Source organism: Fomitopsis serialis (genome assembly GCF_022376445.1).
Source record: "Fomitopsis serialis strain Sig1Antser10 chromosome Unknown B0H18scaffold_2, whole genome shotgun sequence".
NCBI lineage: Eukaryota > Fungi > Basidiomycota > Agaricomycetes > Polyporales > Fomitopsidaceae > Fomitopsis > Fomitopsis serialis.
Window position 1 is genome coordinate 1,006,618 of NW_025954962.1, and position 23,194 is coordinate 1,029,811.

The 23,194-nt window shown below is 53.5% G+C and overlaps 6 protein-coding genes across 6 annotated transcripts; 5 read left to right on the plus strand and 1 right to left on the minus strand.

The window, feature by feature from the left end:
* Positions 1-191: 191 nt before the first annotated feature.
* Positions 192-3,664, plus strand: B0H18DRAFT_970358 (adrenoleukodystrophy protein). Its single transcript, XM_048043704.1, has 18 exons — positions 192-383; positions 419-568; positions 625-776; positions 856-1,076; positions 1,132-1,165; positions 1,225-1,394; positions 1,447-1,703; positions 1,757-1,832; positions 1,885-1,923; positions 1,977-2,134; positions 2,178-2,303; positions 2,356-2,383; positions 2,429-2,482; positions 2,536-2,658; positions 2,715-2,881; positions 2,932-3,101; positions 3,159-3,233; positions 3,286-3,664. Exons 1-18 carry the CDS (start codon positions 333-335, stop codon positions 3,341-3,343), a joined length of 2,109 nt encoding a protein of 702 aa, XP_047900481.1. The 5' UTR covers positions 192-332; the 3' UTR covers positions 3,344-3,664.
* A 79-nt stretch (positions 3,665-3,743) lies between these two features.
* Positions 3,744-4,872, plus strand: B0H18DRAFT_970361 (MSF1-domain-containing protein). The gene is made up of 5 exons (XM_048043705.1): positions 3,744-3,968; positions 4,026-4,197; positions 4,253-4,332; positions 4,395-4,536; positions 4,563-4,872. Exons 1-5 carry the CDS (start codon positions 3,937-3,939, stop codon positions 4,581-4,583), a joined length of 447 nt encoding a protein of 148 aa, XP_047900482.1. The 5' UTR covers positions 3,744-3,936; the 3' UTR covers positions 4,584-4,872.
* Positions 4,873-5,098: 226 nt separating this feature from the next.
* On the plus strand, positions 5,099-13,001 carry B0H18DRAFT_970365 (uncharacterized protein). The gene is made up of 18 exons (XM_048043706.1): positions 5,099-5,351; positions 5,472-5,845; positions 5,900-6,054; positions 6,116-6,434; positions 6,489-6,687; positions 6,743-6,843; positions 6,900-8,330; positions 8,381-8,646; positions 8,682-8,829; positions 8,877-10,431; positions 10,484-10,853; positions 10,904-11,159; positions 11,216-11,397; positions 11,457-11,625; positions 11,673-11,745; positions 11,797-12,197; positions 12,254-12,538; positions 12,594-13,001. Exons 1-18 carry the CDS (start codon positions 5,297-5,299, stop codon positions 12,795-12,797), a joined length of 6,543 nt encoding a protein of 2,180 aa, XP_047900483.1. The 5' UTR covers positions 5,099-5,296; the 3' UTR covers positions 12,798-13,001.
* A 358-nt stretch (positions 13,002-13,359) lies between these two features.
* On the plus strand, positions 13,360-15,903 carry B0H18DRAFT_867070 (uncharacterized protein; the record flags this gene model as incomplete). Its single annotated transcript, XM_048039832.1, has 10 exons — positions 13,360-13,416; positions 13,478-14,170; positions 14,222-14,361; positions 14,418-14,519; positions 14,572-14,626; positions 14,681-14,854; positions 14,907-15,122; positions 15,184-15,207; positions 15,257-15,491; positions 15,542-15,903. The coding sequence occupies 10 exons, from the start codon at positions 13,360-13,362 to the stop codon at positions 15,901-15,903; spliced, it is 2,058 nt and encodes a 685-aa protein (XP_047900484.1).
* A 422-nt stretch (positions 15,904-16,325) lies between these two features.
* B0H18DRAFT_1081593 (kinase) lies at positions 16,326-20,798 on the minus strand (the record flags this gene model as incomplete). Its single annotated transcript, XM_048031417.1, has 11 exons — positions 16,326-16,737; positions 16,786-17,083; positions 17,147-17,527; positions 17,560-17,623; positions 17,644-17,710; positions 17,743-18,813; positions 18,870-19,136; positions 19,188-19,304; positions 19,340-20,234; positions 20,256-20,536; positions 20,578-20,798. The coding sequence occupies 11 exons, from the start codon at positions 20,796-20,798 to the stop codon at positions 16,326-16,328; spliced, it is 4,074 nt and encodes a 1,357-aa protein (XP_047900485.1).
* A 267-nt stretch (positions 20,799-21,065) lies between these two features.
* On the plus strand, positions 21,066-23,080 carry B0H18DRAFT_1113243 (developmentally regulated GTP-binding protein; the record flags this gene model as incomplete). The annotated part of the gene is made up of 17 exons (XM_048032917.1): positions 21,066-21,083; positions 21,146-21,161; positions 21,214-21,228; positions 21,282-21,295; positions 21,346-21,507; positions 21,566-21,634; positions 21,690-21,953; positions 22,015-22,020; positions 22,070-22,133; positions 22,182-22,219; positions 22,272-22,326; positions 22,383-22,479; positions 22,546-22,669; positions 22,729-22,787; positions 22,834-22,843; positions 22,936-23,014; positions 23,067-23,080. 17 exons carry the CDS (start codon positions 21,066-21,068, stop codon positions 23,078-23,080), a joined length of 1,104 nt encoding a protein of 367 aa, XP_047900486.1.
* Positions 23,081-23,194: the final 114 nt, after the last annotated feature.

The following is a 23,194-nucleotide window of genomic DNA, read 5'->3' on the forward strand; positions in this document are numbered from 1 at the left end:
GCGGGCGCTCGGCGAGGATGCATTATGGCCGCCAGATCTACTCGGGGGCTCTAAGTCCTCGTAATACGGCGGTGAGATGGCGCCATGTATTGCTGGGGAGTGTGAGCGGGATGACCTTCTGGTGCGAGATCGCGAGGAGGTGAGCGCGTCCCGAGATCGCGTCGGTGGCTGCCGCGGTTGTCCTCATCTGGGCTCGCGGCAATGGCCGGGGACCAGAGCGCGAAATCACGCGCAAATGCACTCGATCTAAGCATGTTGCAGATGGGCGCTCCCCGGCGCAGGCTTCACTGGCATTCGGCTCTAGGGCCTGCTTGCGAGCCCTCTTCTGAGCCATGGCCATCCAGTCGAAACTGTTGCCCAACAGGGACAAAGTCAGAAAGCTGGTCAGCGCGTACTCTTCCCACGGCCTCTCATTCAGCGGGTCCTCCTGCTCGGCTTCGTTGCCCATATCCTCACGGCGACCTATCTTGGACTTCATACGAAGTCCGCCTCCTCGAAGGGTTCCAGAAAAGACAAGGGAAAGGGAAAGGGGAAAAACTCGGATGATGGGAAGAGACAGAGGGTTGCCGTAAGTAGTCCGCTATTCATTCGAATGTGGTGCTGTATTCTAGAGTGTGCATCCAGGTAGATGCCGTGTTCTACCAACGCCTATCCACCATTCTGCGCATTGTGATCCCGAGTTTGCGCTCGAAGGAAGCGTTGCTACTCGTGATGCACTCCAGTCTACTCATATTCCGCACGGTCATATCACTTTACGTCGCAGCACTAGATGGCAGGTGAGAGCTATCGTAACACTCATTCTATGATTCTATGAGTGTCTAACTCAGACGTCTCTGGTGCTTGACATATCCACAGGATTGTTGCCTCATTGGTTAGAGCGCAACCGATGCCTTTCCTCCTCAACATACTCCGTTGGCTACTCGTCGCAATTCCGGCAACGTGGACCAACAGTTGGCTCAGTTACATCCAGAACAAGCTTGCCCTTGCATACAGGACCCGTTTAACTGATGCAGTTATGAAGCAGTACCTAGGCGATGAGAAGAATGCACAGGACCTCAAGATATTCTACAAGCTTTGTAAGCTCAGTTACTTCATAGTGGTTAACACGCGCTGAATGACGGGCTTGCGCAGCGAACCTCGATGACAGAATCAAAAACCCGGACCAGTTCAGTCTGCACAGCTCGCACAGACCGCACTGTGCACTCATTCGATTACACTCTACAGGATGATTACCCACGATATACAGCGCTTCTCGACGCATCTTGCCGCCATCTATGCGAATGTCGCGAAACCTATCTTGGACATGATACTTTATAATTACCAACTATCGCAGAACGTTGGCGCAGAGGGCCTCGTCGCACTCACCTTCGCCGTGCAGGCATCAGCAGCTCTCCGTAAGTCTTCCATGTCTTCGTCAGTCTATGCGAATCTTATCACTGTATCCAGTCCGAGCCCTCACGCCACCTTTCGGCATGTATACAGCTCTCTCCGCCCAACTTGCGGGGAATCTACGCCACACACATTCCCGTCTTGCTGAGTTCGCCGAAGAAATTGCCTTCTTCGGCGGCGAGCATACTGAGAAGATGCTAGTGGAGCGTGAATATGCAGGTCTTGTACAACACGAGTCCAAGGTGTTGCATAAGACATGGTGGCATGGGTGTGTCGAGGAGGGAGTTATCAAGTGGCTATGGGGAAGCTTCGGCGTACGTTCAGCTTGTCTGCTCATGTGCGCCCATGGAGTGCTGACGGATATCAGCTATGTATTTGTGCCATCCCTGTCTTCTTCAAGATACCTGGTGTGCATAGCGTTGACTTGGGCGGTCGAACAGAAGGTTCTAATCCCCCATTCGCGGACGACACAGTTCTCACATTCATGCTATGTAGGATTCGTCACAAACCGTAGACTATTGCTGTCTGCCTCGGGTGAGCCTGTTCATTCTGACTATCGACGTATATTTGCTGATGGACCTCCCTAGATGCGTTCGGACGCGTGATGTATTCGTACAAGGAGCTCTCTGAACTCGCTGGATACACGGCACGTGTAGCGCAGTTGCTTGAGACGATGTCCGACGTCCGCAAGGGGAAGTTTGAGAAGGCGTTGGTCAGTAGTGCGGACACAGAGGAAATGCGAAGAGTGAGTACTCTATGCGTGGTGTTCGCCATAGGATTCATCGTAGTGTTCAGTCCTAAAGGGCCGTGGGGTCATCATTGAGTCTGACGAGATTGAGTTCGAGTCGGTGCCCATCGTTACGCCCAATGGCGATATTCTCGTCCGTAGCCTGAGCTTCTACGTCAAACCAGGGGTATGTGCGTCGAGTAATTCAGAGAACCCACAAAACTAACCTACCTAACTAGCAACATCTACTCATCGTAGGTCCAAATGGTAAGATAATCGCCCAGCTCTTTCCCTCGGCTGACGTGGCTCCAGGTTGCGGCAAGTCTTCCTTGTTCCGTATATTGGGCGGCCTATGGCCTGTTTATGGTACATTCTACCTTACCGCCTGTGCTCGACATACTCAACGACGATCATGTCAGGCGGTACCGTCCGCAAGCCTCCAGCATCGCAATTCATTCTCATCCCACAGAGACCATACCTTTCACTGGGCACCCTCCGTGACCAAGTGACATATCCGCACGGCAGGGAAGACATGGAAGGGAGTGAGTGTCAATCCCGATTATTCCCCACAGGAACACTGACGTAACTGCATGGGCAGGGGGTATGACCGACGAAGATCTCCTTTCTATTCTTTCAGTCGTGCAGATGGATCATGTCGTCGAACGTGAAGGCGGATGGGACGCCGCTCGCGATTGGCGAGATGCGCTTAGCGGGGGAGACCAGCAGAAGATTGCGTGGGCGCGTCTCTTCTATCACCGACCGAAGGTCAGCCGGCTCCTCCTGTCTTGAACTTTGACCTGAAGTATTTGCTTCAGTATGCAGTGCTGGATGAAGCTACATCCCTCGTGCCGCCAGATATGGAGGGCAGGATGATGGAACACGCAACAAAGCTCGGAGTAACTTTATTGACCGTGTCCCACCGACCTTCATTGTGGAGGTATCACTCCAGGATTCTGCAGTACGACGGCCAAGGCGGATATGTATTGTATGCTCTCCAGTCCAGGGCTACTCACGTCAGTATGTTGACCATTTGATAATGCAGCACGAAACTAGATGCGGAGAAACGTCTTGCACTTCAGCAGGAGAAAGAGGCTCTTGAAGCAAAGTTGCTCGAGATGTACGCACGCTCATATCTATCTCTGTGCGTCTGTGCTCATCCGGAATCCCAGTCCGAAGATGAAAGCAAGACTTGCTGAATTGCAGGCACTTCAGTCGCAGCGGTTGTAAGGAGTTACACCACGCAACATGTTTATGGATAATGGATATTCTGGATGTATACTGATGATTGTACATGTACGTCTGAGACCCGTATGGTTGCGTTGCAACCTTTCTCTCTACGATGAACCAATGCGACTCAAAAGCCGCGGCACCCAAGTAGCCCGTGTCGGGGACACCGGTCATGCGTGGATAGTGCGGCTTAGCCCACACTGGCAGTGGGCTTGTCTTTTACCTCCTCGCGGAGTACATGTCGTACACTGGAGAAGAAAGGTGAGATTTGGGAGATCTTTCTCGCCTAAGTACATATGTAGTCAGTAAAAAGAATCGGATCGGTCACGGCGCGGCTCGGCGCAACCTCCCCATGGGCCAATGGAGAGGCTCGGGATGGACGGATTAGCGTTCCTCATTTGGCGGGGTACCGAGTCGGCGATCGGATCGGGAAAAGACGGATCCGTGTTTTTGTATCACGAGCGCGCTCATTGGGCTCCAAGGTACCGCCCTCCACCGCCGCCCGCTGTCGTGTGCGGGTCCGTCTCCTCTTCTTACCTTACACCCGTCTTCGTATTCAGCTTGCATACTTTCATCGTCGCTTTCGTCTCGCAATGCACTATTTCTCACAGCTTTTCCATTACGAGTGAGTATTCTGGGTGCGTGGCGCCTTGCCAGCGACGGTGCTAACGACAATCCCTAGTCATCCATGGGCACACGTAGTGATTGGGATGTGGCATAAATACCCCAATCCTCACTGCTCCCATGTCGTCACGATTGATACTCTGGACCGTTCCGTCGATCCGGAGACCGGTGTGATTAGGACAGAGCGGATACTGGGCTGCAAGCAGAAGACCCCGCTATGGGTGGTCAAGGTATGTCGATTCGCACCCTTCTCTCTCACCCCAGCTCTTGCTCAGTGTCTTCCAGTTGTTCGGCGGCTCGGAGGATGCGTTCGTTCGGGAAGTGTCATTCGTCGACCCACGAACGCAGCAGGCAACATCACATCCGTCAACCTCTCGCTTTCCCAATTCGCAACATGTTACGAAAACATACGGTACTCACCAACAAGCGACCATCGCACGGCTTTCCACCAGACTGCGGAGATACAGTCGCGTATGGCCCTGTGGAGAGGCGCGGCGGACAGGCTGGAGGGCTGGCTGGTACAGCGATTCGAGCAGAATGCGCAGTTGGGCAAGATAGGCTTCACGGATGTCCTCAGAAGCCTATGGGAGCGAAGGAGGGACATGCAGCGTGCTGACACGTCGGCGCAGCCTGAGGGCTGTATGCGGATATTTCTTTTCTCAGGTTGGGCTGTCTGTCCCGCATCTAGATGGACCACAGGCGTAGTTGAAGCAAAAGAGGCTAGAAAGGGTGATGTCCCTCTGCAGTCCTATACCATACAACATTGTACAATCAGCCGCATACACTACCTCCTTCTATCCGTCATCCGCACACACATTACAGTACCGAGTGAAGAGTGTATGCTCTTGAACCAGTCCAAGTCATCTAATTATTGGTCTAATGAGTGAATTGTTTGATCCTATTCAATCGGCCATATTCAGATTTGACATGCTCTTCATTGCCTGACATCATACTCTGTTGCTCACTGCGAGTTGTACTGCGTTCAGGACAGGAAGTGAAGCCAAAGCGATACAAAGCAGACTGAGCGTGGACGACAAACTCGGCTGCCGCGCTTTCGCGTCTGTATATGGAAAGTCACCGTAGATGATCGATGAGTCATCAAGCATGCAGTGATGCACCTTGTCCTCCGCTACCACTACTCCAAGCTACTGCTCTTTGCTGCTTCTCTCCTCTCTTCGGTACAGTTTTTATTCATAGTACACAGGGTGGACGGTCCAGCGTTCAGAGTTTGAGCCGCACCACGGACTCATAATATCGTTATGCCCGGTCCCTGATCCACCAACCCTTCAACGTCAACTGCGCCTTCGCACCTCTGTGCGCTCATACGTTATGGACGACCTAATTCAACACTGTCTCCGAGAGTTGTCTTATGATGGTGACCTTGGTGAGTTGCAGTTATTGACCGGCGTCAAATCCCATAGTTGCATCAGGGCAGGGGTTCGAACCTGCCGATGCGCCTCGCTTTTGTCTGCATTCATGCGCTCATACATACGGATGTGAACAGGTTGTGATATTTCAAGGCTGCGAGAGTCCATCGAACTCTTCTATACCTATCGCGGCTCGACGTCTGGACAGAAGATCGATGATGCATACTGCGCCTTCACATGGTCTGTCCTCGTCAAGCAGCCGAACGTACGAGTAGGCGTGGTTCCGGAAGGATCTGGCGCAGAAGTATATATAGCCCCACAAAACAGCGCGAAGAGGAAGGCCAGGGCAAAAGGCGAGGAGATGGCTGAAGCCGCACCGGCAGTCCTCGAGATTATCCCGGACGCAGCGATTCGGCCTGTGGAACAACTCAGAAAGGAGTATGGCGACAAGCTGAGAGTTGCCGTCGACCTAGACACCATCTTCAGGGCCCTAACTGGATCGCACATCCGCGTAAGCCATTACATACAATGCGCTAAATCTTCACTGATCGACAGGACGGTCTAGGATTCGAAGCTCAGCCCTATGGTCTACACCGCTCTGCAGCTCATCTCGCGCGGACACGAGGCTGGCATAAGCAGCATAGACCTCGCAAGGAAGTCTGGTTATGATCCCAAGACGTGCCACTATCTTGTCAAACAGCTCCTTTCGCTGAATCTGGTGTAAGCACTGGATATATGCGCTGCGGAACATGCCTAATCACTAACTCTGAGTAATTTGTAGGGTTAAGCGCGGCAAGACAAGTGTTAGCAGCAGCACAATAGTACACAGAGACTTGTTCAATCGCGACGCGACATGGCAGAATATCGTGGTTGAAGAGAACCAGGTACGGGAGGCACCAACACGGAAGATCGATGATGAGGGATTAGACGACGAAGACGACGAGGGAAATTCGGAATTCAGTCTAGGTTCGATCGTGCAATTCGACCCCATTGATGAACGGCACCTGTCCAGTTTGGACCTCATGCGTGGACGTCTCGTTACACTGCTTCAAAACTCACCACATGGTCTGCATGCCGCCAATAACCTGCTACCCAAATTGGTTAGGATTGCTTTGACTTTGACATTGCACATAATCCTGACAACGTTGTCTCAGGGCTTCGCGAACCCTACCAAACGCAATCGACGGTTTTTTATCGCCCGCTGCGTCAATGAACTCATCAGACAACGTGTCATTGAGAAAGTCAGGGTTCCCGGACGAAACCAAAGGCTGGTGACATGTTTCCACTTGTTGGATGACGACTCGGACCAGCAGCCGGTTCAGGCTGGTCAGCCACCGGACAAGGACATGGGAGGCAAGTCGGCGAATCACACGTCTCAGGAAACCTCGATTTCTCATATTACCTCTAGCCGAGATGGAAGGAGTCGGAACGCTCACAGTGAATTTCACGCTTCACAGGCAGATCATCGATCTCTTAGATCGGTCTGGTGACAAGGGTATGACACTTGGGGTACGTCTCTCGGAATCATTGCTTCGCATGCTATGAATTCATCTTTCTTGTGGTAGGACCTTTGTGGAGCACTCGGTGACTTCGACCGACGCACTGTCGAGCTGCTTCTTGAACATCTTCATGCTAATGCTCCACCTCAACATCTCGCTGACCTCGGCATTGCGCACGGCATTGAAAACAATGGTCGCGAACGGCGCTACAGATACTGGACGGTCGCCCACTATCGTACTATGGCCGCCAAAGAAGACTTCAAGGAACACTCACACGCCAACGTTGACCTCGCTGCGACAGGAGGCTTCATGAGTCTCAGCGAGACCCAGTTCTATGACGACGAAGCCAGTCACAATGTCTACGTCGACGGCCTCAGAGGTCACCCCGCTAACACCTCGGGTCCTGGTAAGGCGAAGAGGCCGCATAAGAATCCGATTCTCCCGGACGGCACTATAAAACGAGGAAGACCACGCAAGTATGCTGCTGCTCCAGGGGCCGAGTTGGAAAGCGCTGCGAAGGTGACTGGTGTACGAGGGAGGAAGAGGAAGAAAGGGGACGACGTGGGCGAGGAACCAAGCATTCAAGTGTCCGACGAGCCACCCCCCAAGCGGAAGCGGGGCCGACCTCCAAAGCGGCAGCAACAGGCAATGACCGAGTCGTCGTCTGTTGTGGCAGAGGGCTCCCTGGATGACGCTGTCGCCGCGTCTGTTTCGGTACCATCGAGCAGTCTGCAAGAGCAGCCATCCGCGACGAAACGTGGTCGTGGGCCAAATCGCAAAAAGTCCGTAGTCGCTGAAGCCGAAGCCGCTTTGACTGCTCATACGGACAGCACTGTCGTGACACCATCGGTGCCAAGAAAGCGAGGTCGTCCGCGTAAACAGCCCCTACCAGCCGTTAGTGCTGACGCGGCCTTGGCGCCAGAACAAGCTACCGAGGAGGCCGAAAGACAGCCTTCGCCTGGCAGGAATGTATCCCTAGACTCCTTACGCCCGAGTACTGGGCCTCCTTCGCAGTCGACTAGTCAAGCAGCCGAGAATGCGATGGGACCCGGCGCAGACCAGCACCAAAGCGAAGACCTCTTGGGCGATGTCTCAAGTGGCGCACAGAGTGCATCAGCGGCGGACGCCCTCACCGCTAGCATCGACGTGGTATCCCCATGTATTCTTGGTGATCAGATCTCTCCCCATCCCGTCCACAATACGACTATGAGCGAAGGTTGCGCAGAAGAAAACTCCGCTGTTGCGTTTCGACTAGCTGATGGGCCAGAAGTGATGCTGGATGGGAGGAATAATCCTGTGCCGGAGCTCATGAACGTGGATCTCGCCACTACGGAAGCTCCATCTGGACTGCAGATTCCTGCCAGCTCTTTGCCGTCAGCGCGCACAGACGTGTCGCCCGACAGCATGCAAAACGCTTCGCAGATTCCCATTGATCCTGCGCTTCTTGCGGAAAGCATCGCAGGCAAGGCCCCTCCTGTGGACGGGAGGCAACTTATGGTACGTCTGGGAATCTCTCGTAGTCAGAATCAATGCTTACTTCATCATAGCTGATGGGACCAATGGAACCTGTGGTAACGAACTCTGACCCAGATAATGCCACATCCAAGCGGGCAGAGGCTGACTCTGCGATGCAAGCACCGCCAGCCAAACGCCTGAAGTCAAGTAGCGGTCCCGACGATGCTGACCGCAGCGGTCATTTGAAGACGAGGCTCATGCAAGCTCGTCGTGAAAGGGAATTACTCCGCGTCGTTACGGAGGCTAGCGGAATAATAAACGTCAGCTCCAAAGACTTCTATGAAGCGCACGCCGTTTGGTAGATCGGATGTCAAACGCGGGAGAAGCAACCAGTACCCGTGTTGGATCGCGGATGGACAAGCGTACCGTCGATGCAACGCTGAAGGATCTCGATGCTCGCGGGAAGATCAAGCTCATTACTACGTCTGTCAGGATATCTACAGGCGCCACTCGGCCTGTTCGCATTGCTTACCTGCCAGAAGTATCCGAAACCGAGCTTCAGACTTCTTGAGTGGTCTCAGCATCCAGCAGTTCCCTCCTGCCGCTCCGATCAAGACTTTAGAAGAGCCTCTTGTTTACGGAGGAGCGAGACGCCAGACGACACGGAGCCCATCCGTCGCGAACGCATTGACACGGGATGTAGTGCTCCCAACTAATGGGAAGGATTCCCGAGCGAGCCGCGATCCTCTCCAAGACACCATCCTGAACGACAAGAATACTATAGCCCAGTCGCATGGCTTCGTCGTTGGCAGACTCGCCCGAGCCCGAGCTTTGCACCTCTGGATGACCGACTTCTTACAAACGTGTTCACCCAGTGTCAACGTGGTATCGGTGCGAGAACGAGTCGTCTCCTTCTCGCTCTTTTTGAACGACCTGCCCATTTCCACCTACTGCGCCATCGTATCTTTGCAGGTTTCGAGCGAAGAACTGGACCAGCTCCTACGCTCACGGGAGGGCGCGCTTACACCAGTAGGGCGAGTCTCAACTACAATTCGCGACACTCTGCAGATAGGGCGTTGGAGATCTCGAGACCGGTTACTGGATACCCTGGAGGTCCTCACCCGATTGAAGGTCGTGGATCCTCTCCTTCCCTCACATTCCGTAACACCCGCCATTACGGTTGACGCCTCTGTGGAACACCCTTTTTTGTTCGACGTTGCTCCCGTAGAGTCGTGGTCGCCGCTCACGGCTCCTGCCTACTTTCGTCTCAATTCATCGGCTCCTCTGCATCTCTGGGCCCTATCAGAAGACTCGCCGCCGTTTTGGAAGGACGTGCCAGTCTTTCCTATCTCAGAGTGTGACGAGTACTGGCGTCAGCTGCGCATCGTTTCTCAAGACAAGGACGCTGCAACGCAGATCTCCGCTATGAAGCTGGGAGGGCCGCTGACAGGGACTCACGAACTCGCCAGAGTGCTTCGTCGTCCGTCATCTTGGAGTGATGCTTATGTTCTCTCTGCGAACCAGGAGACTTTACTGAAACAACATATGAATTTGGCAAGCGGTGACACGCCACTGCAGGATCAAGACAGGGCACGTCTGGATAGCCTGTGTGCCACGATCTTCGCCCCCATCGAAGTCGTCATTCGGTTTTACGAGAACATACGCAACAAGGTCCTGAACGAGAAGGAGAAGATGGCGAAGAAAGCGGAACGCAAGGTGCAAGAGGCAAAGGTTAGGGAGGCCCAATCCAAAAGCATGATGGCGCATAGGGCTGCCGAAGCTAAAGCGCAGCGAGAACAAGATTGGGAGGACATGGTCGCCAATGTTCATCCAGGACCCCTCACAGATTCAGCAGCTGCCAGAATCCGTCGGCTTCGCACACGATTCCTACAGAGCCCAGGGAAGAACCGCGAGAAGTGGGAGGATGAGATTGAACAAGCAATACAGGAATCGATCCTCGCCGCTAACAAGATCCTGGGTGCCAATAAAGCGTCGCTCGTGAGGCCAACGGCCGCCCCTGCCCCGCTGCCGCCCGTCGTAGCAGCGGTTCCTGAAAAGTCCGTCAGGGAACTCATAGCATCTCAAGGTCCCAGGCTCGCCCCCCGACAACCTGTCAGGAAGTCAAAGAAAGGAGCCAAAGACGGTAAGTAAAGGGCTCCTCTTTCTGCACGCATCTCCTAACTCACCGTATCCAGATAGTGCACCGTCGGAGCCTGCTCGAAGACATAGGTTTCAATGGAACAGAGATTACGACGAATTAGCCCGGGATGCTTCTGCGATCGTCAGAGCTCGGTGCCGTGGACACCACAGGATCGATCTCGGCGCGTTGACCCAGGCTTTCCCGGCAGTCCCGAAAAACTCAGTTCGACAGCGTATTGTCCATCTCAGAGATTCGCCTGGCGCCGATACGTACCTTCAACGGCTGGAAGACAAGTGGTATGATGTCTGGATTAAGCACCGGGGCACGGATGCGCTACCTGACGACGATCCCGCAAGTCCGAGCAACTTCGACATGATCGTGCACCTGGAATTTCTACGCAACATGTCGACAAGAACGCCCTGTGTGTATATCTACGTTCTGCTTAGCCCGCTGATGTCTCATCGTCTATTCGCAGGCGTGTTGGTTTCGTGGAGTTGAGTCAAGACGCAAACTTTGCGCTTCCCCACAACACAAGCCAGTTGACTTCGCTGTGGGACATTCAGGAGAAGCCTGTTGCAGCTCCTCCGTTTGACTTCGTGTGGAGTGGCTCTGCGGAGGAGGGGCGTGAGAAGCAGCTGGCAATGCATGCGTTAACGACGGGTTTGCGGGAGTTACCGTCTGTCGCTGAATATGATTCCGACAACCTGTATGTTGCAGATGCTGCGATGAAGGTGGGACTTGCATGGTTGTCATGGGCATACTCCAGAAGGTTAATCGTATGTCACAGATGGTGTTAAGCACACCCGCTGAGCTCTATGATATACAAGCGGCCACTGCATTGCTTCAGTGTGTCGGTGAGGACTCCGTCAAGGCCGCAACGAAGACCATGCTCGAAAGAGGGATACTCTCGAAAATTGTGCGAGATCCTTCCAAGAGTAGGCCAGGACGGACATTCAAAATCTCAGACAGGTAATTCTGAGAGTTGCATATAGAGTGGCGAAGCTCATAGTCGCATTTTCTTTGTACAGCAATCAGAATGCCATCGGTGGCTCTGTCCCGCAGGATGTCTTTCACGACGCCTTCGCGCTGGAAGACGTTCTTGGTCAGGACGAGGACGAGGACGCCTGGCGAGAGTGGTCACTGTTATCTAGTGATGGGGACATGGCGGCACTGCTGGACCTGGTTTCTAGCAACAAGGTATTCGTCTATGATTAGTGTCTGCATGTCAGCTGATGAGTGCGTAGATTGAGTTCAAGGTGGACACCTCGAATCCGCAGACAAGACGGCCGACCTTTGACTGGAACAGCAAGAAAGCTGGTGAGCGTCACTTTTGCACAGAACATCCTGATCCTAAGTTGCGTTACATAGATGATGATGACATAGAGACGGGTATCATGGTCCGTATTACGGAACAGGTAGAAGAGACAACGGCAGCAGCTGCTGTGGTCGATGCAGCCAAGACCCAGTCAGATGCAGCGGTCCCACATATGCAAGATGCAGACCCAGAGATTCCTATTGATCCAGCGTTGACGGAGGGTCTCTTGACGTCGGGCCAATCGCATGACACTCAGCACGGCAAAAGCTGGGACGGGAGCACTGCGTTTTGTCGACAAGGCACGCCCGGATTAGTTGACTGTCAAGCTTGTGTGCAAGCTGCGAAGTCAAATCTGCTGCGAACTGTCACTGACAAGGAGGCAGAAGAGGCGAATCGTGTGCTCGACGAATTGCAGATTGCTGCAGCAGAGGGCCTTGAGAAACGTCACGTCATGGTCAGTAACTTCATCATTTTGATGTTGACTCCCGGCATTGACAGGTGTAACTCCAGGAATTAGTCCGAGAAGGATCGAGTAGTCCCGCGCTAGCTGCAATTACAAGAATCACGAACGGCGAGACACCGCTTGCTTACTGGACCGGGTATAGCTCTGTAGTTCTCGTCGCGGCGGAACACATAAGGCCATGGGCGGTCTGCGTCTCACAGGAAGGCGATAGGAAGGCGATGATGCAGCCCCGAAGGTGGCTCGATGTCGCCGGACAGAAGATAGGTGAAGTCTGGGAGGCTGCCCTGAGAGCTGTCATTGGTGTGGTTCTGTTCCGCCCAGGCATAACTCAGGTAAGACTTCACAGATGAGTCGCTGGTTCGCCCCCTGACAGCCAACCTCTCGCAGGCGGAGATTCGCTGGAGGCTGAGATCTGTGTATGACCGACAAGAGGTCACTGATGTATTACGGTATCTCATGGAACATGGCTACATCGAACGACGAGTCGACGCGAACGTAGGGCAAGGCATGGAAGTGGGTCTGCTAGATAATGAAGAAGAAGAGCATGTGTTTTGGTTCATCGGTGGAGAGAAGCATTGGTATGACATGTAGCGAAGTCTCTTTGTATCGTATAGTGTGCTGTAGCATACGCACTGGTATATCGATAGCTCACTATGCAGCATATGTACGCGTTCACTTGGATTTGACGATGGCTATGCGTGTCTCTGAATAGCAAGAATATCATTGGGCGATGTGTTGGCTGCGGACTGCTGTTGGACGTCGAAAGCGTCGCGACGTCGAGGATTGGCGGTGCAGTGAGCGACATACTTACGCGGCCACGCGCGAGTGACGGAATGCATGGGCGGCTAAATAAACGCGACGCGCTAACTCGTGCTAAGTAACGAAGCAGTTACCGGGCTGGCAACTCGCATCTTCGCGTGTCTCTCCTGCCCTTTCCCTCTGTCCCTCCCCTTTTTCCTCACGCTCTTTCACTTCCCTGGCCTGGGAGTTCGGCTGGACCGTTGTGCGACTGTCCACTAATCGTCTCTCTGCTGTGCTGTGTGGCTGGGCTCGCGCTTTTGTCTTCGGGTTGCGACTCTTCGATAGCTCTGTGAGCAGGCACTCTCAGATCACCGAACAAATGTTGACATACGCGTGTCTAGTCACAATGCGTATGAATGTCCAGCGTGCTTGGGCCCATGTTCCTCTTTCCGCCCAAATGGCTCTCTTGGTGCGTCCTATTGTCGTCAAAGAATTCGTTCTCATAATGATCATGTCGCATTTTGGTACAGTGGGAGCGTATCACATTGTCAAAGCTTACGACCTTCTATTTTGTCTTCTCCGTCCTTCATTTCGCCGTCCAACTCGGCCTCCAGATTGAAGCATTCGCCATCAACGCTCAGGCGGCGTCGTTCTTACGTACCCTTGTCAGCCAGGGAAACGCGACACAGCACGGGTTCACGGTATGGGACGGTGCTCTGCACATGTGTGCGACCGCACCTGCATCTCTGAGTGCGGATTCGTGCGAGATTCTCTGGCAACCGAGTTCGATGACTGGAAACAGCAGCGTCGATCTCAGCAGTGCGAACGTGACATCGGCCGTCTCTGGCACAATCGCCTCGACTGCGTCCTCCGCCTCAACCTCTTCAGCTGCGTCATCGAGCCTGCAGGTATCGTCCACTGCGTCATCGAGCAGCAGCGTCGCGCCCTCGGGTTCCTCTACGATCGCTGCTACCACTTCCACACCCCGTCAGAATACCTCGTCTACAGGAGTCAGGGCTAGTACTTCTCTCTCCCGGGCCTCAACAGAAGCAGCAGCAGTGCTATACTCCACATCCTCTGCTACGCGGACTGCTACGGTGACGCATGCAGCGACACCTTCCTCGACATCTAAAGTACCCTCTGCTGCTGACGATATTGAGGAGAACGACGCCGACGACGACATCGAAGATGAGGAAGATGAGGATGATGAAGAAGATGAAGAGGTCCGTGACTGTATCACATAAAGTCAGCTCCATTGCAAACGAGGTTTATAGCATCATCATCATCGTCGGTCAATATCCGCGCAAGTGATAACCGTCAATGGGAAAAGTGAACTGAAGTTCAGCGGCGACGGATTCAATGACGTGACATTGAGCTACACTTGCTTGACGGTGTTGAACTGGCCTGTCTCGCAGTAAGTCATGTTCCTCACCTCTATTGAAGCCGCAGTTTATGACTTTGAATCACTAGGTTGGACAACACCAAGCGGGAGGATATCACTTTCATCATGTTCCAATCTTGGCTGCTGGCCATGTCTCTGGTTGCCCTCCTCAATGAGTCAATCCCGCACATGTACGTCGTTCAAGGTTATTTCATTGTTCTACTCTGACGATTTATTACCCAGCATTGCGACTTTGCTCATGCATATCGCCGCTACAGCTTGGGGAGGCTTCCAGATCGTACGTTCGACACCCCGTTGAGTTGCAATCATCGACTGAATCCCATTGCACTAGTTCGACACAGCGCAATTTCACAGTGAGTTCTCGCAGCTGACCACGAACGGAGCCTGTCAGGCAAATCTGCTGCCGACGTACTGGATTGAGCGGGGCGACGTCGAGATACCCAGTCTTGCCCTCAATGGGGTGGCCTTGATTGTATCTGGTGTGCTCTCGTGGAGGTTGATCAAGGTCAGGCTTTTCTATGTTGCGAATACACCGTCTAATAACTTACTAAGTACAGTCATTCGGATGGCAAACATTCAAACGTGTCGGAGCGTCGCGCACCATCAACCGGATTTACAATGTTGTCCTGCTACTCTCCATCTCCATTCAGGTCGCTCTGTTCTTCATCGCTGTCACCGCGGGTCTGTGGATCGATCAGCTCATCAATGGCTACATCGGCTGCCTTACGGACCACGCTCTTGCGTTCAAAGTGATCGATATTGTAGTACTCGCGGTATGTTGAGTTGTGGATTTCTTGCGCGGGGAGTCATTCGCTGATATGCTGCCATGCTTAGTTCTTGGTGCCGTGGTTGAGCTTGGTTCGTGACAGAATGTCTAGCGTGATGTTGATGACTGACTCTAGAGAAGGGTTGGATATCTGTGCGACGGGAGAAGAGATTTCTCATGTTGGTTTTCCTTCTATCGGCCGTTGTCTACCTCGCTGGATGGGGTTCTATGTTTGCGGCCGCCACGTTCCGCTGGACCTTCGTTCAGTGGCGATTCTTCAGCATCATGGCCTCGGCATCCGTTCTCTTGGCTGTGGTGACACTTGCGTTGGGGATCGTTTGCCGCATCAATTTTGGCAAGGGTCTTCCGCGATACTGTGAGTAATGCTTCTAGACTGTCTTGCCGGTCTAATACAAGCTTCACCAGTGAACGCTGAGGAACCGTTGTCCGACGGCGATGACTTCCTCCCTAGTGCTGTGGAGAGCAAGGGCGGGAAGGACGTCGAGAAGGTCGAGTTTCCTTCGACCGACATCCTTGTCCCAACATACATTGACCCGCGTCTGGATCGAGAGCCTACCACAAGAGCCATGGGCCCGCGCTTCTTTAATTCTTCGACGCAACCTTTCGAGCCGCAGCCGGACGCTCCGCCCATGTACAGCGCTTCACCCATGTCCTCCAGAACAGCCGTGGCCGAGATCAACAGCCTCAAGCGCACCTCGACCAACAGCAGCAATGCGTCGAGTGGGAGCGACCATAGCACACGGTCAAAACGTTGGGTCATCGAGTGATCCCTCTGTTACGACTGGAGTCTTGTACAATACAGCCACAGGTGGTCTGTATCTTAGTTCATTTGCGATGTAGACTATTGTACTCGCTCCGAGATATCAGCCCAGCCTGCCAGCGTATGTGCTTTGTCTGTATCCGACAACAGCGCGAAATTGACAGCTGGCAAGTCGACATAATACAGACTGTACGATAAAATGCGGTGCAACTGATACTGCCCTAGGCTCGAGGATATGATACAGGACATGAATAGCCTTGACGTCATTGACCCAAAATATCGCCATTAAAGACGATGCGTTTACTCGTATCCTTCTAGCCCTGAACTAGTACGTACGTATATTGTGATACTCTATCAGAACCAAGCAGGAGGAACTTGTATACAGCGTTCACGCAGAAACTAGGCTACAATCAACAGAACATGTCGAAATCACAAGTCCTCGTGAGGAATGTCAGATAATCCAGTGTAGCTCCCGTTTGAGCCGGGGAGCCCATTCCTTGCCGTTGCAACGGGCGATAAACTAGGCGAAGCGGAGTTGATAGTCTCGACCTCCTTCTCCTGGATGATGGCAGCTTGTCGAGCCACCGACGCGTTGGCGTATGATGGATCTGAAGGCATCTCAACAGGCGGGCTAGTGGCAAGCTCGGCCTCCTCGTAGCTTTGAAGTGCGGCACGGAACTCGAGCATCCACGGGTGTTCCATCAGCTCAAGGGCCATAGGACGCTGCAACGGGTCGATAGTGAGGCATTGCCGGATGAAGTCGATACCCATATTACTAAGTTGGTCGGGGTCGGGAAGGGGAGGATGTTGTGTCGCCACGCCTATATGGAACATGATTGCCCTATTGCGTATGAGAACCGGAACGCAAGCCGACGACTGAACAGCTCACCATTCGTTGTCAAGGTTGGACCAAGGTTTTCGACCAGTTGCGCACTCCAGGATGACACATCCTAGTGCCCAGATGTCCATGGCGCCTTGCCTACCGCGGGAGCTATTCCTAATGACCTCCGGGGACATATACATGGGTGTCCCCGTCAGGCTGTTGCTAACTCCGCCTCCGACGCCACCATTCGTGGCGGCATCTGAGGATCGGCGCGATCGTTGAATGGAGCGCTGGTTCTTAGCAAGGATCTTCGCAGCTCCAAAGTCTACGAACTTGATGACGCCCATGTGATCCAAGAGGATATCTGTAGAAAGCGAGCCGCGTTAGGGTTGTCGGGGTGTCTTAACAATCAGAATGGCGAACTTACTGTCAGGCTTGATATCCCGATGCACGACTCCCTTAGAATGAAGATACGCGAGACCCTCGAGCATCTGCAAGGTGTAGATCTGGAGAATACCTTCATCTTCAATACGGCCATGCTCCAGCAAAGCAGCCAAGCTACCGCCTTGGCAGTACTCCTCAAAAAGGAAGACTTTGTCACGATGCACTTCAATACCGTAGTACTCGACGATGTTCGGATGATGTAGCATCTCCATGACGTTGAGCTCGTCCTTGATCTGGGAGTATAGGTTGGGGAGCCCGGCGATTTCTTGGAACTTGATCTCCTTAACGGCCATGAGCGAACCTGAGTCAAGGTTCACGGCAAGATATACCGATCCGAAGGAACCAGCGCCGATGAAGCGCCTTGCTGCCAGCGAATGGAGACGTTGGAGGCAGAACCCGCCAAGAAAACCAGTGAACGATCTACCAGCTTTTCCTCGTCCAGCACGCGGCCGACGGTGTGCTGCTCAACACCACTCGGACACGCTGCTCCTCTAGATCTCGTACAGCACGAGTGGCCTTCTCCCAGAAGGTTCGGATGATGGGGTCACTATATGCGTACGCGGGCCATCCTTGTTCAACGGGACATCTACCAGATCATCCTCCTCGTCCTTCCGTTCACTAGCGGCTTGCTGGCGAAGAAGTTCTTCCTGTCTCTCTTTCTCTCGCTTCGCTTCGAGATTCGAGCGCGCACCCAGGATGTCGAAGTGGCTGATGAGCAAGGTCATGCAGCTGGCCACTCTTTGTCGAAGCATCTCGAACTGCTCCTCGGGCAACTGCAGGATGTTGTTACGTCGTGTTCGATGGAGGGTAAACTGCAGCGCGGTGACAGCCCACCGAAAGGTCTTCCGGTCGTTGGGATCACAGTCGTCACAGATGAAGGAGACCCAAGAGATGGCAAGCTTGATCAGGAGACGATTGAATTTGAGCACGGTAGCACGATCCATGTACTTCTGGACGTGCGTTCCATGGTCGGCGGCAAACCCGAACCAATTCTCTAATAGTTCCTGATAGCCTGTAGCGTCCTGCAGTGCAGTGCGGACGTATTGCACGGAGTTCACGATTGACTCGGCCAGCTTGTTGTTTGCCCGACTAATCTTGCGCAACTCGCGGTTGACTAGTGGAAGATGCGCCTGGGCCTCTACAAGACACGTCAACGGAGGTAGAGGAGACTCCAGCGTTTCGCCTTCCTCGTCGATAGGCAGGAATAGTTCAGTAAACCGATCCTTCGCTAACGCCAGTCGGTGCTGCGGTCCATCGGCTATGAGGCGGACTCGATTGTCCTTAAGGTCAAGGTCCCATTTCGGAATGGGAAGCATGAGGACCATCCCGTTCCAAACGAAGCGCACTCGGGGTGATAGAACCAGGAGATAGGACACGTCTTCGTCATCCTCTTGTTCGTGGTCGCCGATATCCATCATCCAGGTAGCCTCGTCGACCTCATTGACGTGGAAGGCCTCCATCAGTATACGACGGATGGCTTCGGGGCGATCTCGGAGGGTCTGTGGCGCGACAATGTAGGTGCCGTCCTCTTCAAAGCTGTGAGTGTACACTAGGAAATGATCCGTCTCGACGAGCATCGCAATGAATGTGTCAATAGGCACGTCTTCCAGATCGTATTCGGCAGAGTTGCTGAATCGTTGCGTCAGGACACTGCAGTTTCAGCGCATCAGTATCGTGTATAATGTAGACGAATATGTGAGCCTTACCGTGCTAGCCTCTGCAGTTTTCTATGCCGCTGCTTGACACCGTCGAGGACCTTCCCGTACCAGCTGACGCGCTGCTCGTCGGACATACTCTTCTTGGACGTGGGGTTCATGTGAGTCTCGAATGTCGTGGATCCGGCGGCCTTCGGCATGGGTTGAAACTTGCCGTCGCGCATAGCAGGGGTTTGCGACGGCTCGCTGGTCACCGGTATACGAATCTGCGTATCAAAGTAGTTGGTGACGCGGACCATGAGTTTGTTCGTGAGTGCACTGTCATGCGCCATCAAGTTATGTTCGACAACATGTGGATGCACTACTTACCACAACTGTTCTGCAACAAGTGAGGCACCGCCTGGAATGGTCAAGCTGACATCGTTGAAAGTTGCCCATTGCGCTTCAATGACGTCCGTCTCTTTGAAGTAGATGCCCCTTGCACCACTCTTCAGTTTCCAGTGAATTAATTGAAGAAAAACGTCAGGGCCTCCAAGATTACGGAGTCATAGTCGTCGCTGATACATGGTGGGAGCTTCCAGTTCCCTCCGGGATCTGGTATGAGAAACGCTTCGTACTGCCTCTTCAAGGTACAGGCGAAGCCGATCTTCACTTTGAGATCCTCCGTCATTTGGTCAATGATCAGCACATCAGGATTTTTCAACTTTTGCGCATAGTCCAAGCGCACGCGTAACACCGCCTGAGCGAGGTTGGTCAAGAATGAGACGAGTGGAACAAGTTCCTTCTCGAAGGAAGGAAGGTTCATCTCCCGGAACATGGGGGCTAGGTTGACATGGGCGTCACGCGTAGTACCAACAAGAGCGTGAATGGTAGTCATGGACCCCTTCTCGAACTGCCTCTGGATGGACTCCTCTTTCAGTAAACGATCGACGAATGTAGTCCCATGGGCAGGTTCGTCATGTCCCCTTTGGCGAGGGAGCGGGGTGGAGGGGGTGGATGTGGGTTGTGTTACGTCTAAGTTCTCGCTGCCCGTCCACTTACGCATAACGTCAATGAGTTGGCGAAGAGAGGTGATGACGGTGGACCAGGTGTTCAGGGTATCGCAACGCGCTTGGAAGTCGGGCTCTCCAGCGGATGGGTGGTCCTGGTGGAAGGCCCGCAAGCTCGGGTATAGGGAGTGGGCGACATCGAGCCGGTGAAGGAAGGCGTTAACTTGACGGAGAGCATGCGTAGCGGGAGATTCGGTAGAGTCTGGCGGGAGGTCGTCAACTCGGAAAGCAAGGAAGCCCTTGATAACCGTGTCGACGGTCCGTAATCGTCGCTCGTCCAATCTCTTGCGCTCGTCCTCGACTGTCCTCCCATGGACCTTGGCTCGGATACCAAGCCAGAGGCTTGCGCGTAGATTGTTCTCCTCCTCTGAGGACGAATTGAGCGTACCCGCAATTCGAGTGTTCTCGGATTTTAGAACCTCGCCCTCCAGTACAGAGGCCAGCATAGTCTGCCATTCCAATCTCTCTCGATCCTCGAGACTTTCAGGCTCTATGGGCTCGGTATCCAGCATGAGAGACGATAGTCGGTCCGCCTCAACGCCTCCCACTCCGACAATCCGCGTGTCTTCATCGTCGCTATCTCCTCCATCTACCAGCTGGCCCAAACCTCGCTGGTAGTAGTGACTGTCCGGGTCATTGCGGGGGTCATCGTCTATGCTTTGCCCAGACCTGTAACGCCGCACAAACTGGTTGTATATGTTCGGGTATACCGGTCTCGGGGGCGCGCTCGACGAGGAGGCCACGGTGTACCCGGAGCGAGAGGTCCTGGCGAGAATGTACTTCTCTGGCGGGCTTTTGGCCGCCTAGAGTTTATGGAACTCGTGGATGCTGGCGGTGTCTGCTGCGCCCTGGCCGAGGCCCAGTTGGCTTCCCGTTCGTCGTCGGCGTCGTCCTCAACATGTGTGTAGAGCGTGGGCTGGTGTCGCTTCATCGAGATGGGGGTCAGAAACCGGGAGGACAGACGAAGGGCGACTGTCTTGAGCGGGTAGCTGAGCGGAAGGTGTGCAGTGCGGCTGCGAGACTTGCCTCTTTCATCACTCCCTACGTCAGACGCCCATAATCCTTCGGGCGCTTACATGTATCTTTCACACCGGCACTTCTGCGCATCCCGTGAATCGAGCATATTCGTCTGCCACTTCGACTGCAGTTGCGCGACAAACAAGATATACGCACGCCTGACTAGAAAGACAGCGCCAAGATGGGTGTTGTAGAGAAGGTACGTGATCCTTCGTAGGCGGAGTCGGCGAAGGAGGCAAACAAGGTCTCGCATTGCATTAGATCAAGGAGATTGAGGGTGCGTAACTTTCAGTGTGTTGCAAAACCCACGTAATTGACACTGCGCATAGATGAGATGGCGCGAAGTCAGTACAGCGACACTTCTGTCTTTTCGCCCACTGATACATCTCACCGATAGCGCAAAAGAACAAGGTACGACAATCAATGTACGTTGCACGTTGAGACGCGTCTCATCATGCTAGGCTACCGAATACCATCTTGGATTGCTCAAAGCCAAAATTGCGCGCTATCGAGCGCAACTGCTTGAGCCAACGACGAAATCTGGTGGTGCAGGTACTGGGTTCGACGTCCAGAAGTCTGGGGATGCACGAGTGGCGTTGATTGGCTTCCCTTCAGTGGGCAAGGTGACATGGCCGCATACCCCATCCTTGAAGGTCTTGTCAGGCTGATGCAACAATGCAGTCCACACTGTTGAGCAAATGCACCCATACAGTCTCCGAGACTGCAGCGTATGAGTTCACAACGCTCACCGTCAGTGTCGATTTTGTCTATGTAGCAATCAGTTTCTCACGCATCAGTCTTTCAGGCCATTCCTGGTGTCATCGAGTATCAGGGCGCGCGGATACAGTTGCTCGATCTTCCTGGAATCGTCGAAGGTGCCAGTCAAGGTCGAGGTCGAGGCCGGCAAGTTGTCTCGACAGCAAAGACCGCTGATTTGATAGTGATCATGCTGGACGCTACAAAATCAGAGGAACAGCGACGATTGCTAGAAGTCGAGCTGGATGCTGTTGGTATTCGTCTAAACAGGCGGAAGCCAGACGTTGTTTTCAAGCGTAAAACAACAGGCGGGGTAAGTCTGCATTTTCTCCACTATGATCTCGTACGCCCAACGTCAGCTTATTCCGAATCAGATCACCGTATGTCTTACGCACTTGTCACCTTGAAACCGACGACTCACAACAACAGATCAACAACACAGTGAAACTGACAAAGACCGACGAGAGGACCATCCGCACTATTCTTGCGAGCTGTGCGTAGTCAACATAACGTGCAAGATGTTCTATTTGACGCTGTATAGATAAGCTCCACAATTGCGATGTCATGATCCGGGAAGACGTGAGCGTACTAACGTCTCCGCGCATGTCAAGACTGCTTATGGACGTGTCAGATCACCACTGACGAATTCATCGACGTTCTCATCGGCAACCGCAAATACATACCCTGTCTCTGCAAGTATATGCCTGCGCTCAGAATGCGTTCGCTTGCTGACATAACGTAGACGTATACAACAAAATCGATGCCATTAGCCTAGAGCAGATGGACAAGCTTACACATGAAGATCATACAGTGGTCATCAGTTGCGAAATGAATCTCAAGTACGTGAATCGCACGGCGTTCATGACTTGACAGTACCACTCACGGTTGGTGTCCCCGAACGTCAGCTTGGACTATCTGATCGAGCGTATGTGGGATGACCTCGGCCTCGTGAAGGTATACACGAAGAAACGTGGCGCACCCCCCGATCTAGCGGACCCTGTGTGCCTTCGCAAAGGCGCCACCGTAGAGGTCAGTACAGCCGCATCAGCGATCGCGCGCCGGCGAACTGAACAAAGCGTCCGCGATAGGACGTTTGTAACGGCATTCATCGGTCGCTGGCCACAAACTTCCGATATGCTCTTGTCTGGTGAGTCGCGCAGACGCTGACCTCCTCCGTTCGCGTGCCCTGACAGCGCTTGCAGGGTACGTGCCAAATGTCACCGTGTGTGGCAGCCCTCGGGATGACACTGATCGGGAAGTCGAAATCATCCACTCATACCTATCTATCCCTGCAGGGCAAATCATCGAAGTTCAACCCGCACGCACAGAAGGTCGGGCTGAATCATGCCATGCAAGACGAAGACGTCGTGTCCAGTACGTTGCCCCTCGGTAGACTAGCGCAGGCGAGCTGACCGATGCTGTGCAGTCTTCACCAAATGAACTGCGAAGTTTTTGGAGGGAGAGCCGCCTTGTATCGATCACCTAGTAGCGCTGTACCGAGACACCGAGCATCTGTCAAATTGTACTGCTTCCACGACTCTGTATTTCATCTAC